This window comes from Drosophila hydei, unplaced genomic scaffold, assembly GCF_003285905.1.
Source record: "Drosophila hydei strain 15085-1641.00,03,60 unplaced genomic scaffold, DhydRS2 tig00000063-arrow-pilon, whole genome shotgun sequence".
Lineage (NCBI taxonomy): Eukaryota > Metazoa > Arthropoda > Insecta > Diptera > Drosophilidae > Drosophila > Drosophila hydei.
Genome location: NW_022045657.1, coordinates 804,113 through 815,299, shown reverse-complemented (window position 1 = coordinate 815,299; position 11,187 = coordinate 804,113). Strand labels below are relative to the sequence as shown.

The 11,187-nt window shown below is 41.3% G+C and overlaps 2 protein-coding genes across 3 annotated transcripts; both read left to right on the top strand.

Moving 5' to 3' along the window:
* Positions 1-111: 111 nt before the first annotated feature.
* LOC111604595 (probable multidrug resistance-associated protein lethal(2)03659) lies at positions 112-5,075 on the top strand. Of its 2 annotated transcripts, XM_030222923.1 has the most exons (7): positions 112-240; positions 577-662; positions 981-1,140; positions 1,195-1,561; positions 1,615-3,221; positions 3,281-4,919; positions 4,982-5,075. In XM_030222923.1, the coding sequence occupies exons 1-7, from the start codon at positions 164-166 to the stop codon at positions 5,015-5,017; spliced, it is 3,972 nt and encodes a 1,323-aa protein (XP_030078783.1). In that variant the 5' UTR covers positions 112-163; the 3' UTR covers positions 5,018-5,075. The 2 variants fall into 2 exon arrangements, with proteins under 2 accessions (XP_030078783.1, XP_030078784.1); XM_030222924.1 differs by lacking the exons at positions 112-240; positions 577-662; positions 981-1,140 and having other exon boundaries at positions 1,498-1,561; positions 1,673-3,221; positions 4,982-5,074.
* A 457-nt stretch (positions 5,076-5,532) lies between these two features.
* Positions 5,533-11,126, top strand: LOC111596439 (probable multidrug resistance-associated protein lethal(2)03659). The gene is made up of 8 exons (XM_023310662.2): positions 5,533-5,691; positions 5,793-6,030; positions 6,508-6,593; positions 7,030-7,189; positions 7,247-7,613; positions 7,667-9,273; positions 9,333-10,971; positions 11,032-11,126. Exons 2-8 carry the CDS (start codon positions 5,954-5,956, stop codon positions 11,065-11,067), a joined length of 3,972 nt encoding a protein of 1,323 aa, XP_023166430.2. The 5' UTR covers positions 5,533-5,691; positions 5,793-5,953; the 3' UTR covers positions 11,068-11,126.
* Positions 11,127-11,187: the final 61 nt, after the last annotated feature.

Here is an 11,187-nt window from a genome sequence, read left to right as displayed (position 1 = left end):
AAAGTTTTCGCACTTGTAAAGAAAAATTCCTGAAGTGACGTACAAGCGGATAAATCGGGAAAATATATTTATTTAGAATATTAGATATAAATTGAATGTTTTTGTGTTTAAAGTGTGTATGTTTGTTTAAGTAAATAAATAAGAAACAAAAAATAATAACAAAATGCAATCAATAAAAGCGGATGAACTGCCTGAAAATCCGCGCGAACGGAGTAATCCATTTTCGGAACTATTTTTTTGGTAAGTCGGAATTTCATCAGTTTTGTTGGATAAAAGGAAAACAGATGCCAGATGCCAGATTTAATGGGCTTAGGTTTCATGTTATCCCATTATCTTATCTTTCATAGTGTTATAATATACAAAAGGTCTTAGAAAATGTTGAAATAAACGGCTATGGAAAACAACTGCGCGTAAGTCTAAACTTCCAACTGTTGTTCACACTCATGTACATATCTGAAACATATGGTTCTCTCATATAATAAAATAAAATAAAATATTAGAGTTATGTTTTTAACTGAAAGGGATTTTTGTTGACCTAAAGATATGTTCTTGTTATCTTCTGCATTTATCTTAAAGCTTTGTGTTTCCGGTAATGTTCAAGGGCCGGAAGAAGACCTTGGAGCAACCAGATCTATACCAGCCGCTAAATGAGCACAAATCGGGTGAGTTTGGAAATAAGTAAATTTATATATCAAATATAACTATAATATAACAGAATGACTTGAAATTTATTAAAAGTTTGCTTAAATAATTCATTAACTGTGTAATGTGTGTTGAAAAATACCGAAATTTTGAACTGAAATAGTTAGATAGATCGATTAATTCCTGTGGGTTATCGACAGTTTTAATTTAATACTATCGAATGGCCGAAATATAATAACTAGCAAACAGTTCACAGACGAAGATTTATATACGAATATACATATATCATGTGTGGCTTACATACAACTAATCTTGCAACACTACTCCCCACTCCACAGAGACACTCGGAGACCGTTTATGCGCTGCTTGGGATGAAGAAGTCATTCAAAGATCGGCTCAGAGTAAACAGCCACGCTTGGGTCGCGTTATGATTCGCGTGTTTGGTTGGCATGTGTTCATAACTGGACTACTGCTGGGAGTCAGAGAATTCGCAACGAAGTAAGTAGACCTCGAGAAAGTTTGTAATATTTATTAATGCGGCATTCCTTATAGGGTAACGCAGCCAATGTGCCTCTATGGTATTATGACATACTTTTCTGGCGACGATCCAGATCCCTTAAAGGCGCAACTATATGCAGCGGGTCTCATAGCTGCCTCTGTACTTTCCGTTGTTAGCGGACATCCATTTCTATTAGGTGTTCTGCATCTGAGCATGAAAATGCGTATTGCGCTGTGTAGTCTGATCTATAGAAAAGCATTGCGCTTAAGCCATACAGCTCTGGGAGATACATCCGTAGGTCAGGTGGTGAACCTGTTGTCCAACGATGTGGGACGCTTTGATTTGTTTTTCTTTAACGGACATTTTCTGTGGCTAGCTCCTTTGGAACTGTTTGTAGTTACATTTTTAATGTATCAAAAGGTAAGTCGCTGAAAAGAATTTTAATTTCTCTACTATTGTACAAATAATTACAGATCGGAGTGGCTGCCTTCTTTGGCGTTACTATAATGCTGCTATTCCTACCCTTTCAAGCCTATTTGGCGAAGAAGACATCAGTTTTGCGCCTAATGACTGCGTTGCGTACGGACGAACGTGTACGAATGATGAACGAGTTTATCTCCGGCATCCAAGTAATCAAGATGTACGCCTGGGAGAAGCCACTAGGCAAGTTAATCGAGCTAATGCGTGGCAAGGAGATGACCTGCATCAAAAAAGTCAATTATATAAGAGGTATCCTCATTGCCTTTGGTATGTGCCTGTCCCGCACCCTGACCTTTGTTAGTCTGGTGGGTTTCGTGCTATTAGAAAGCGTATTGAATGCTAGCGACGCATTCTTCATCACAGCCTATTACAACTTGCTACAGCGAGCGGTCACCAACTTTTTTCCACTTAGCATTACACAGCTAGCAGAGATCAGAGTGTCCATCAAGCGTCTGGAGACTTTTATGCATAGAGTGGAGACTCAGGTTCAGGACAAATCGAACGCAATAACTGCACCTAGTTTCACTAAAGAAGATACCGTTAAGGAAAATGATGAAATGATAAGCAATGACAATATAAATGCATCACAGAAGGATAACGATGAGGAGACGCTCGTGGAATTCAACCAATTCCATGCCAAGTGGAATGCAACAGCAACAGAAAATACTCTAAGCAATATCAATCTGAAATTGGGTCGCCGACAGCTGGTAGCAGTTATAGGACCCGTTGGCGCAAGCAAGTCGAGTCTGATACAATCAATTCTTGGCGAACTGCCCGCTGACAAAGGCAGCCTTAAAGTCAATGGCAGATTCTCCTATGCCGCTCAGGAGCCTTGGCTCTTCACTGGAACTGTTCGTGAAAACATTCTGTTCGGATTAACCTTGGACAAACTTCGGTATCGAACAGTGGTCAAGAAGTGTGCATTAGAACGTGACTTTGAGCTACTTCCTCAGGGAGATAAGACGATCGTTGGTGAGCGGGGAGCTTCTCTCTCAGGTGGACAGAAGGCACGCATCAGCCTGGCAAGAGCTGTGTATCGTAGAGCGGACATATACCTGCTAGACGATCCACTCAGCGCTGTGGATACACATGTGGGTCGTCATCTGTTTGATCAGTGCATGAGAGGGTATTTGAGAAGCGAGTTGGTCATATTGGTGACACATCAACTGCAGTTTCTGGAGCACGCGGATCTTATTGTTATCATGGACAAGGGAAAAATCAGTGCAATGGGAACATATGCGACTATGCAGCACAGTGGCTTGGACTTTGCACAACTGTTGACCGATATAAACAAGGCCGATGAAAAGGCGCTGGTTGAGCAGAAGAGCGATGCTGGAGACCACGTTAGCTTGCACTCAAAAACCAGCCGTCAAGCTTCACGCACTGACAGTTTCGTCTCTCTGAGTTCGCTGGCAGACTCAATCATTCAGGATACAACCATGGTACCGCAGGAGACGCGCGTTGAAGGCAAAGTTAGCTTGGGTCTCTATAAGGAATACTTTTCGTCGGGCAGCGGCTGGTTCCTGATATCTTTTATGATTGTTCTTTGTATCGGCACACAAGTTGTGGTTTCTGCAGCGGATGTATTTCTCTCCTACTGGTAAGTGTGACATCGCTTAAAAACTTGGATAGATAATAACGATCATATTTTTAACCTAGGGTTGACAAAACTAAGAATAACGCGGACATCAATAACGATCCCTCCGATATGTACTACTTCACAGCACTTAATGTTGCTGCAATTGTGCTCAGCGTAATGCGTCCAATTCTCTTCTACACGATGGCGAGGCGCAGCTCGATTCAAATGCATAATTCCATGTTTAGGGGAATTGCCAGAGCAGCTATGTACTTCTTTAATACGAATCCATCGGGTCGCATATTGAATCGCTTCTCCAAGGATCTGGGTCAGCTGGATGAAGTACTGCCAACAATTATGCTGGATGTGATGCAGATCTTCCTCACATTGGCAGGCGTCATTGTGGTCATCTGCATAACCAATCCTTACTATCTGATACTAACATTTGCACTAGGTGTCATCTTCTATTATCTCAGAGAATTCTATCTAAAGACCTCGAGAGACGTAAAGCGTTTGGAGGCTGTTGCCCGATCTCCCATCTATTCCCATCTGAGTACCTCCCTTAATGGACTAACTACAATCAGAGCACTGGGCGCACAGAAGGCACTAATTGCCGAGTTTGATAATCTTCAAGATCTCCACAGCTCCGGATACTACACTTTTCTGTCCACGAGTCGTGCCTTTGGCTACTATGTGGATTTCTTTTGTACTTTATACACAGTCATTATTGTACTTAACTACTTTTTCAACCCACCCACCAAGCCCGGAGAGGTTGGGCTGGCCATTACTCAGGCCATGAGTTTGGCGGGGATGGTGCAGTATGGCATGACCCAATCCGCCGAATTGGACACCACCATGACTGCAGTGGAGCGCGTATTGGAATATGATGATATTGAGCCTGAAGGCGAATTTGAATCCCAACCAAGCAAAAAGCCTCCTCTCACATGGCCAGAGCAAGGTAAAATTGTAGCTGACGATCTCAGTCTTCGTTACTTCCCCGATCCGCAGTCAAAGTATGTGCTGAAGTCCCTCAACTTCGAGATCAAACCCATGGAAAAAGTAGGAATTGTGGGTCGCACAGGTGCAGGCAAGTCCTCACTCATCAACGCCCTCTTCCGCCTGTCCTACAACGATGGCTCCATCATCATCGACAGTCGCAACACGAACGAACTGGGTCTGCACGACCTGCGCAGCAAAATCTCTATTATACCTCAGGAGCCAGTGCTCTTTACGGGTAGCATGCGCTACAATTTGGACCCATTTGAGGAGTACAGCGACGACAAGCTGTGGGATGCGCTGGAGGAGGTCAAGTTGAAACCCGTCATCAGCGAATTTCCAAGTGGACTTCAGAGCAAGATTTCAGAGGGCGGCAGTAATTTTAGTGTGGGTCAGAGGCAACTAGTATGTCTCGCACGTGCAATACTTCGCGAAAATCGCATCCTCGTAATGGATGAGGCCACAGCCAATGTGGATCCCCAGACAGATGCGCTCATCCAAGCGACTATAAGAAACAAGTTCAGGGAATGCACAGTGCTGACAATAGCCCATAGGCTGAACACGGTAATGGATTCGGACAAGGTGATAGTCATGGATGCAGGTCAGATGGTCGAATTTGGCTCACCGTACGAGCTGCTAACAGAATGTGAGACAAAGATCTTCCATAGCATGGTTATGGAGACGGGTCAGAATAGCTACGATAATTTGTTTAGGATAGCGGAGAAGGTTAGTACTCCATTCTGTGAAAGATAATATACATATAAGTAATTTCCAATATCTATTTATAGGCCTATCTGGATTCAAAGAAGTTGAAAGCTGCATAGGGTCGATGAATAAATCATATGCGTTTCAATGCTCACTAATGCCTTAAGTATACATATATTTGTATATATATATATATATATATATCAAAAATGCAGTAAGCATACTATTACAATTAAATAAATGTATTGAATATATTATGAGAATATTACATTTTTCTTTTAGTCGTTATTTTTGCTACCAACAATAAATTAAAATTTGTATATTATTGTTTTGCAAATATGAAAATTATTAAAATAAAATAATTTGTCATCTCTTTTCATTATAATATCATTTGACTATCTTATCAGCTAGTAAATTAAAGATAATACCCCAGAAAACCTATTGGCCGATAAGAATTACAAATAATCTAGGAAAACCTACGGAAGGCAAGCTTTAAAGCTCCCAATGAGAGCACAATTTGCTCGAGACAAGCTTAACGTAAAAGAGCGAAAGCTCTATGGAAAGCGCCTGCAACAGTTGTCTGTTTCCATAAAAGGCGACAGTTGGTCAGCTGGCATGTAGAACGTATTCGGAGGCCGGCGGGTTAACAACTGAGTGTAAACAGCTTACGACGCGAATATTCGCGACGAATTGTGTTAATATATAAATATTCTTATCTGGATATTTTAGTGTATAAGTTATACATATACAAAATATGATTGTTTTGTTTAATTCTTAAGGCAGCATTGATTTGGTAAATATATTGTGCGATATAGCACCAGCATCTCTAATGCAAAAAACCGGCAGAGTGGCACAGTGAAATATTTTTGTAATTGTATAAAGTAAATTCGATAGAATTGCCTCGCACACGCACCCCAGCTAAATGAATATATATATATATGTAGAATCGAATATATATTGAATGTGTGATTTGTTGTAACTGAATACTTATATGGTTGCCCACAAGTGCAAATTGAATTTGTTTTTTCGATGTAACTAAATAAAAAGAAAACAAAATGCAAACAACAAAAGCAGATGAGCTACCCGAAAACCCGCGTGAACGAAGCAATCCGTTTTCTGAACTTATGCTTTGGTAAGTCTGAAATCTTAACATAATAATTTAATATGGACTATTATGACAAGACATTTCATGGTATATATTCTTTAATTTCATATAATTATTAAAAGAACACAATGAATGAGCATAATTGTCTAGATATAACATTATCTTATCTTTCATTGTTAAAATATACAAATAATTTTATTTGTTAGTTGTTGAGGTATGCAAATAGATGTGTTTGACAACTGCACGTCATTGTGAGCTAGCAACTATAGGTCATATTCAGATGGCCTGTATAGAGACTAGCTAAGTTGATGTATGTCTAACAGTAAAAATTGGATTTTAATTGACTTATATTCTTGTTATCTAATAATAGACATCGTTTTCATATGCTTCACAGTTCAGTTTTGTAGATAGGACTCAAACTTTATTATTTCTTAAAGGTCTCCATATAATATTTTTTTATAATTGTTTTAATCTTTATTTATATTTATTTTTGCTAACGTATAGCTTTGCCTTTCCGGTTTTGTTTAAGGGCCGTAAGAAGACACTAGAGCAGTCAGATCTATACCGGCCATTAAAAGAGCACAAGTCAGGTAAGTAAAACAATTAGAAGCATATTGCACAATAATCATGATATCTTTTCAATGACACGCACTTATCTTAGCTGTTTAAATTTAAGCACTTAACCAGTTCATGAACCTTCTGTGTGAACTCAGTTCATTGTATTTTAATAGGAATAGGAAATATGCTTCTTCTCCTGTCCTGTTATCGGCTATTTCGATATTATCGATTGGCTTTTTTATATTATTTAAAAAAAGTTTGTGTTGATTGTGGTAGGTTCATTGTAGTCCGATAGCAAATAAATTGCGCCATGTGAAGGATGTTGTCATATTATCGTTTATTTTTGCAATATTTGCATATAAATATATAAATATATATATATATATATATATATATATATATATATATATATATATATATATATATATATATATATATGTATATACAAATATATTACTGTGTCAACAGATACACTAGGTGATCGCTTGTGCGCTGCCTGGGATGAGGAAGTTAGTCAAAGATCGGCTCAAAAACAACAGCCGCGATTGGGGCGCGTCGTGATTCGCGTGTTTGGTTGGCATTTATTTGTTACTGGATTATTGCTTGGACTCAGGGAGTTCGTTGTTAAGTGAGTAAATTTGCACGGTATTTTTATCCTTATATATTGATAATATTTTCATTGTAGAGTAACTCAGCCAATGTGCCTGTATGGTATTATGGCATACTTTTCGGGGGAGGACCCAGACCCTTTAAAGGCACAACTATATGCAGCGGGTCTAATTACTGCCTCTGTACTTTCTGTTGTTACTGGACACCCGTTTATACTAGGTCTTCTCCATTTGGGCATGAAAATGCGCGTTGCGCTGTGTAGTCTGGTTTATCGAAAAGCATTACGATTAAGTCACACAGCTTTAGGCGACACCTCGATAGGTCAAGTAGTGAACCTCTTGTCCAACGACGTGGGTCGCTTCGATTTGATCCTAATTAATGTTCATTTCTTATGGTTGGCCCCACTGGAATTATTCGTGGTTACATTCTTGATGTTTCAAAAGGTAGATTAAACAATGAGTCTTATAAATTCATATTAATATAAAAATATTTACAGATCGGTGTCGCGTCCTTCTTTGGCGTTGCTATAATGTTGCTTTTCCTTCCTTTTCAAGCCTATTTGGCGAAGAAGACATCAGTTTTGCGCCTAATGACTGCGTTGCGTACGGACGAACGTGTACGAATGATGAACGAGTTTATCTCCGGCATCCAAGTAATCAAGATGTACGCCTGGGAGAAGCCACTAGGCAAGTTAATCGAGCTAATGCGTGGCAAGGAGATGATCTGCATCAAAAAAGTCAATTATATAAGAGGTATCCTCATTGCCTTTGGTATGTGCCTGTCCCGCACCCTGACCTTTGTTAGTCTGGTGGGTTTCGTGCTATTAGAAAGCGTATTGAATGCTAGCGACGCATTCTTCATCACAGCCTATTACAACTTGCTACAACGAGCGGTCACAAACTTTTTTCCACTTAGCATTACACAGCTAGCAGAGATCAGAGTGTCCATCAAGCGTCTGGAGACTTTTATGCATAGAGTGGAGACTCAGGTTCAGGACAAATCGAACGCAATAACTGCACCTAGTTTCACTAAAGAAGATACCGTTAAGGAAAATGATGAAATGATAAGCAATGACAATATAAATGCATCACAGAAGGATAACGATGAGGAGACGCTCGTGGAATTCAACCAATTCCATGCCAAGTGGGATACAACAGCAACAGAAAATACTCTAAGCAATATCAATCTGAAATTGGGTCGCCGACAGCTGGTAGCAGTTATAGGACCCGTTGGCGCAAGCAAGTCGAGTCTGATACAATCAATTCTTGGCGAACTGCCCGCTGACAAAGGCAGCCTTAAAGTCAATGGCAGATTCTCCTATGCCGCTCAGGAGCCTTGGCTCTTCACTGGAACTGTTCGTGAAAACATTCTGTTCGGATTAACCTTGGACAAACTTCGGTATCGAACAGTGGTCAAGAAGTGTGCATTAGAACGTGACTTTGAGCTACTTCCTCAGGGAGACAAGACGATCGTTGGTGAGCGGGGAGCTTCTCTCTCAGGTGGACAGAAGGCACGCATCAGCCTGGCAAGAGCTGTGTATCGCAGAGCGGACATATACCTGCTAGACGATCCACTCAGCGCTGTTGATACACATGTGGGTCGTCATCTGTTTGATCAGTGCATGAGAGGGTATTTGAGAAGCGAGTTGGTCATATTGGTGACACATCAGCTGCAGTTTCTGGAGCACGCAGATCTTATTGTTATCATGGACAAGGGAAAGATCAGTGCAATGGGAACATATGCGACGATGCAGCACAGTGGCTTGGACTTTGCACAACTGTTGACCGATATAAACAAGGCCGATGAAAAGGCGCTGGATGAGCAGAAGAGCGATGCTGGAGACCACGTGAGCTTGCACTCAAAAACCAGCCGTCAAGCTTCACGCACTGACAGTTTCGTCTCTCTGAGTTCGCTGGCAGACTCAATCATTCAGGATACAACCATGGTACCGCAGGAGACGCGCGTTGAAGGCAAAGTTAGCTTGGGTCTCTATAAGGAATACTTTTCGTCGGGCAGCGGCTGGTTCCTGATATCTTTTATGATTGTTCTTTGTATCGGCACACAAGTTGTGGTTTCTGCAGCGGATGTATTTCTCTCCTACTGGTAAGTGTGACATCGCTTAAAAACTTGGATAGATAATAACGATCATATTTTTAACCTAGGGTTGACAAAACTAAGAATAACGCGGACATCAATAACGATCCCTCCGATATGTACTACTTCACAGCACTTAATGTTGCTGCAATTGTGCTCAGCGTAATGCGTCCAATTCTCTTCTACACGATGGCGAGGCGCAGCTCGATTCAAATGCATAATTCCATGTTTAGGGGAATTGCCAGAGCAGCTATGTACTTCTTTAATACGAATCCATCGGGTCGCATATTGAATCGCTTCTCCAAGGATCTGGGTCAGCTGGATGAAGTACTGCCAACAATTATGCTGGATGTGATGCAGATCTTCCTCACATTGGCAGGCGTCATTGTGGTCATCTGCATAACCAATCCTTACTATCTGATACTAACATTTGCACTAGGTGTCATCTTCTATTATCTCAGAGAATTCTATCTAAAGACCTCGAGAGACGTAAAGCGTTTGGAGGCTGTTGCCCGATCTCCCATCTATTCCCATCTGAGTACCTCCCTTAATGGACTAACTACAATCAGAGCACTGGGCGCACAGAAGGCACTAATTGCCGAGTTTGATAATCTTCAAGATCTCCACAGCTCCGGATACTACACTTTTCTGTCCACGAGTCGTGCCTTTGGCTACTATGTGGATTTCTTTTGTACTTTATACACAGTCATTATTGTACTTAACTACTTTTTCAACCCACCCACCAAGCCCGGAGAGGTTGGGCTGGCCATTACTCAGGCCATGAGTTTGGCGGGGATGGTGCAGTATGGCATGACCCAATCCGCCGAATTGGACACCACCATGACTGCAGTGGAGCGCGTATTGGAATATGATGATATTGAGCCTGAAGGCGAATTTGAATCCCAACCAAGCAAAAAGCCTCCTCTCACATGGCCAGAGCAAGGTAAAATTGTAGCTGACGATCTCAGTCTTCGTTACTTCCCCGATCCGCAGTCAAAGTATGTGCTGAAGTCCCTCAACTTCGAGATCAAACCCATGGAAAAAGTAGGAATTGTGGGTCGCACAGGTGCAGGCAAGTCCTCACTCATCAACGCCCTCTTCCGCCTGTCCTACAACGATGGCTCCATCATCATCGACAGTCGCAACACGAACGAACTGGGTCTGCACGACCTGCGCAGCAAAATCTCTATTATACCTCAGGAGCCAGTGCTCTTTACGGGTAGCATGCGCTACAATTTGGACCCATTTGAGGAGTACAGCGACGACAAGCTGTGGGATGCGCTGGAGGAGGTCAAGTTGAAACCCGTCATCAGCGAATTTCCAAGTGGACTTCAGAGCAAGATTTCAGAGGGCGGCAGTAATTTTAGTGTCGGTCAGAGGCAACTAGTATGTCTCGCACGTGCAATACTTCGCGAAAACCGCATCCTCGTAATGGATGAGGCCACAGCCAATGTGGATCCCCAGACAGATGCGCTCATCCAAGCGACTATAAGAAACAAGTTCAGGGAATGCACAGTGCTGACAATAGCCCATAGGCTGAACACGGTAATGGATTCGGACAAGGTGATAGTCATGGATGCAGGTCAGATGGTCGAGTTTGGCTCACCGTACGAGCTGCTAACAGAATGTGAGACAAAGATCTTCCATAGCATGGTTATGGAGACGGGTCAGAGCAGCTTTGATAGTCTACTGTCGGTCGCAGAGAAGGTTAGTATTTTGCATTATTACATATATTATAAATTAATCACTTATATCAATCAATTACAGGCCCATTTCGATTCACAGAAGCTTAAAACTGCCTAGCATTACTTAAATGAAAATGTTTTACTTGAGTATTATCTTTACGGTAATTTGAATAAAACCCGAATCTTTAAAATTACAATTTCCCTTAAGTGTTTTAAATAAAAAATATGACCATTCAAC

Coding starts and splice junctions, on each gene's coding strand:
- LOC111604595 (XM_030222923.1), top strand. CDS start 164: ATGCAATCAATAAAAGCGGATGAACTGCCTGAAAATCCGCGCGAACGG. Junction 663..980: donor GCTAAATGAGCACAAATCGG/GTGAGTTTGGAA, acceptor CCCACTCCACAG/AGACACTCGGAGACCGTTTA. Junction 1,141..1,194: donor GTCAGAGAATTCGCAACGAA/GTAAGTAGACCT, acceptor CATTCCTTATAG/GGTAACGCAGCCAATGTGCC.
- LOC111596439 (XM_023310662.2), top strand. CDS start 5,954: ATGCAAACAACAAAAGCAGATGAGCTACCCGAAAACCCGCGTGAACGA. Junction 6,594..7,029: donor ATTAAAAGAGCACAAGTCAG/GTAAGTAAAACA, acceptor CTGTGTCAACAG/ATACACTAGGTGATCGCTTG. Junction 7,190..7,246: donor CTCAGGGAGTTCGTTGTTAA/GTGAGTAAATTT, acceptor TTTTCATTGTAG/AGTAACTCAGCCAATGTGCC.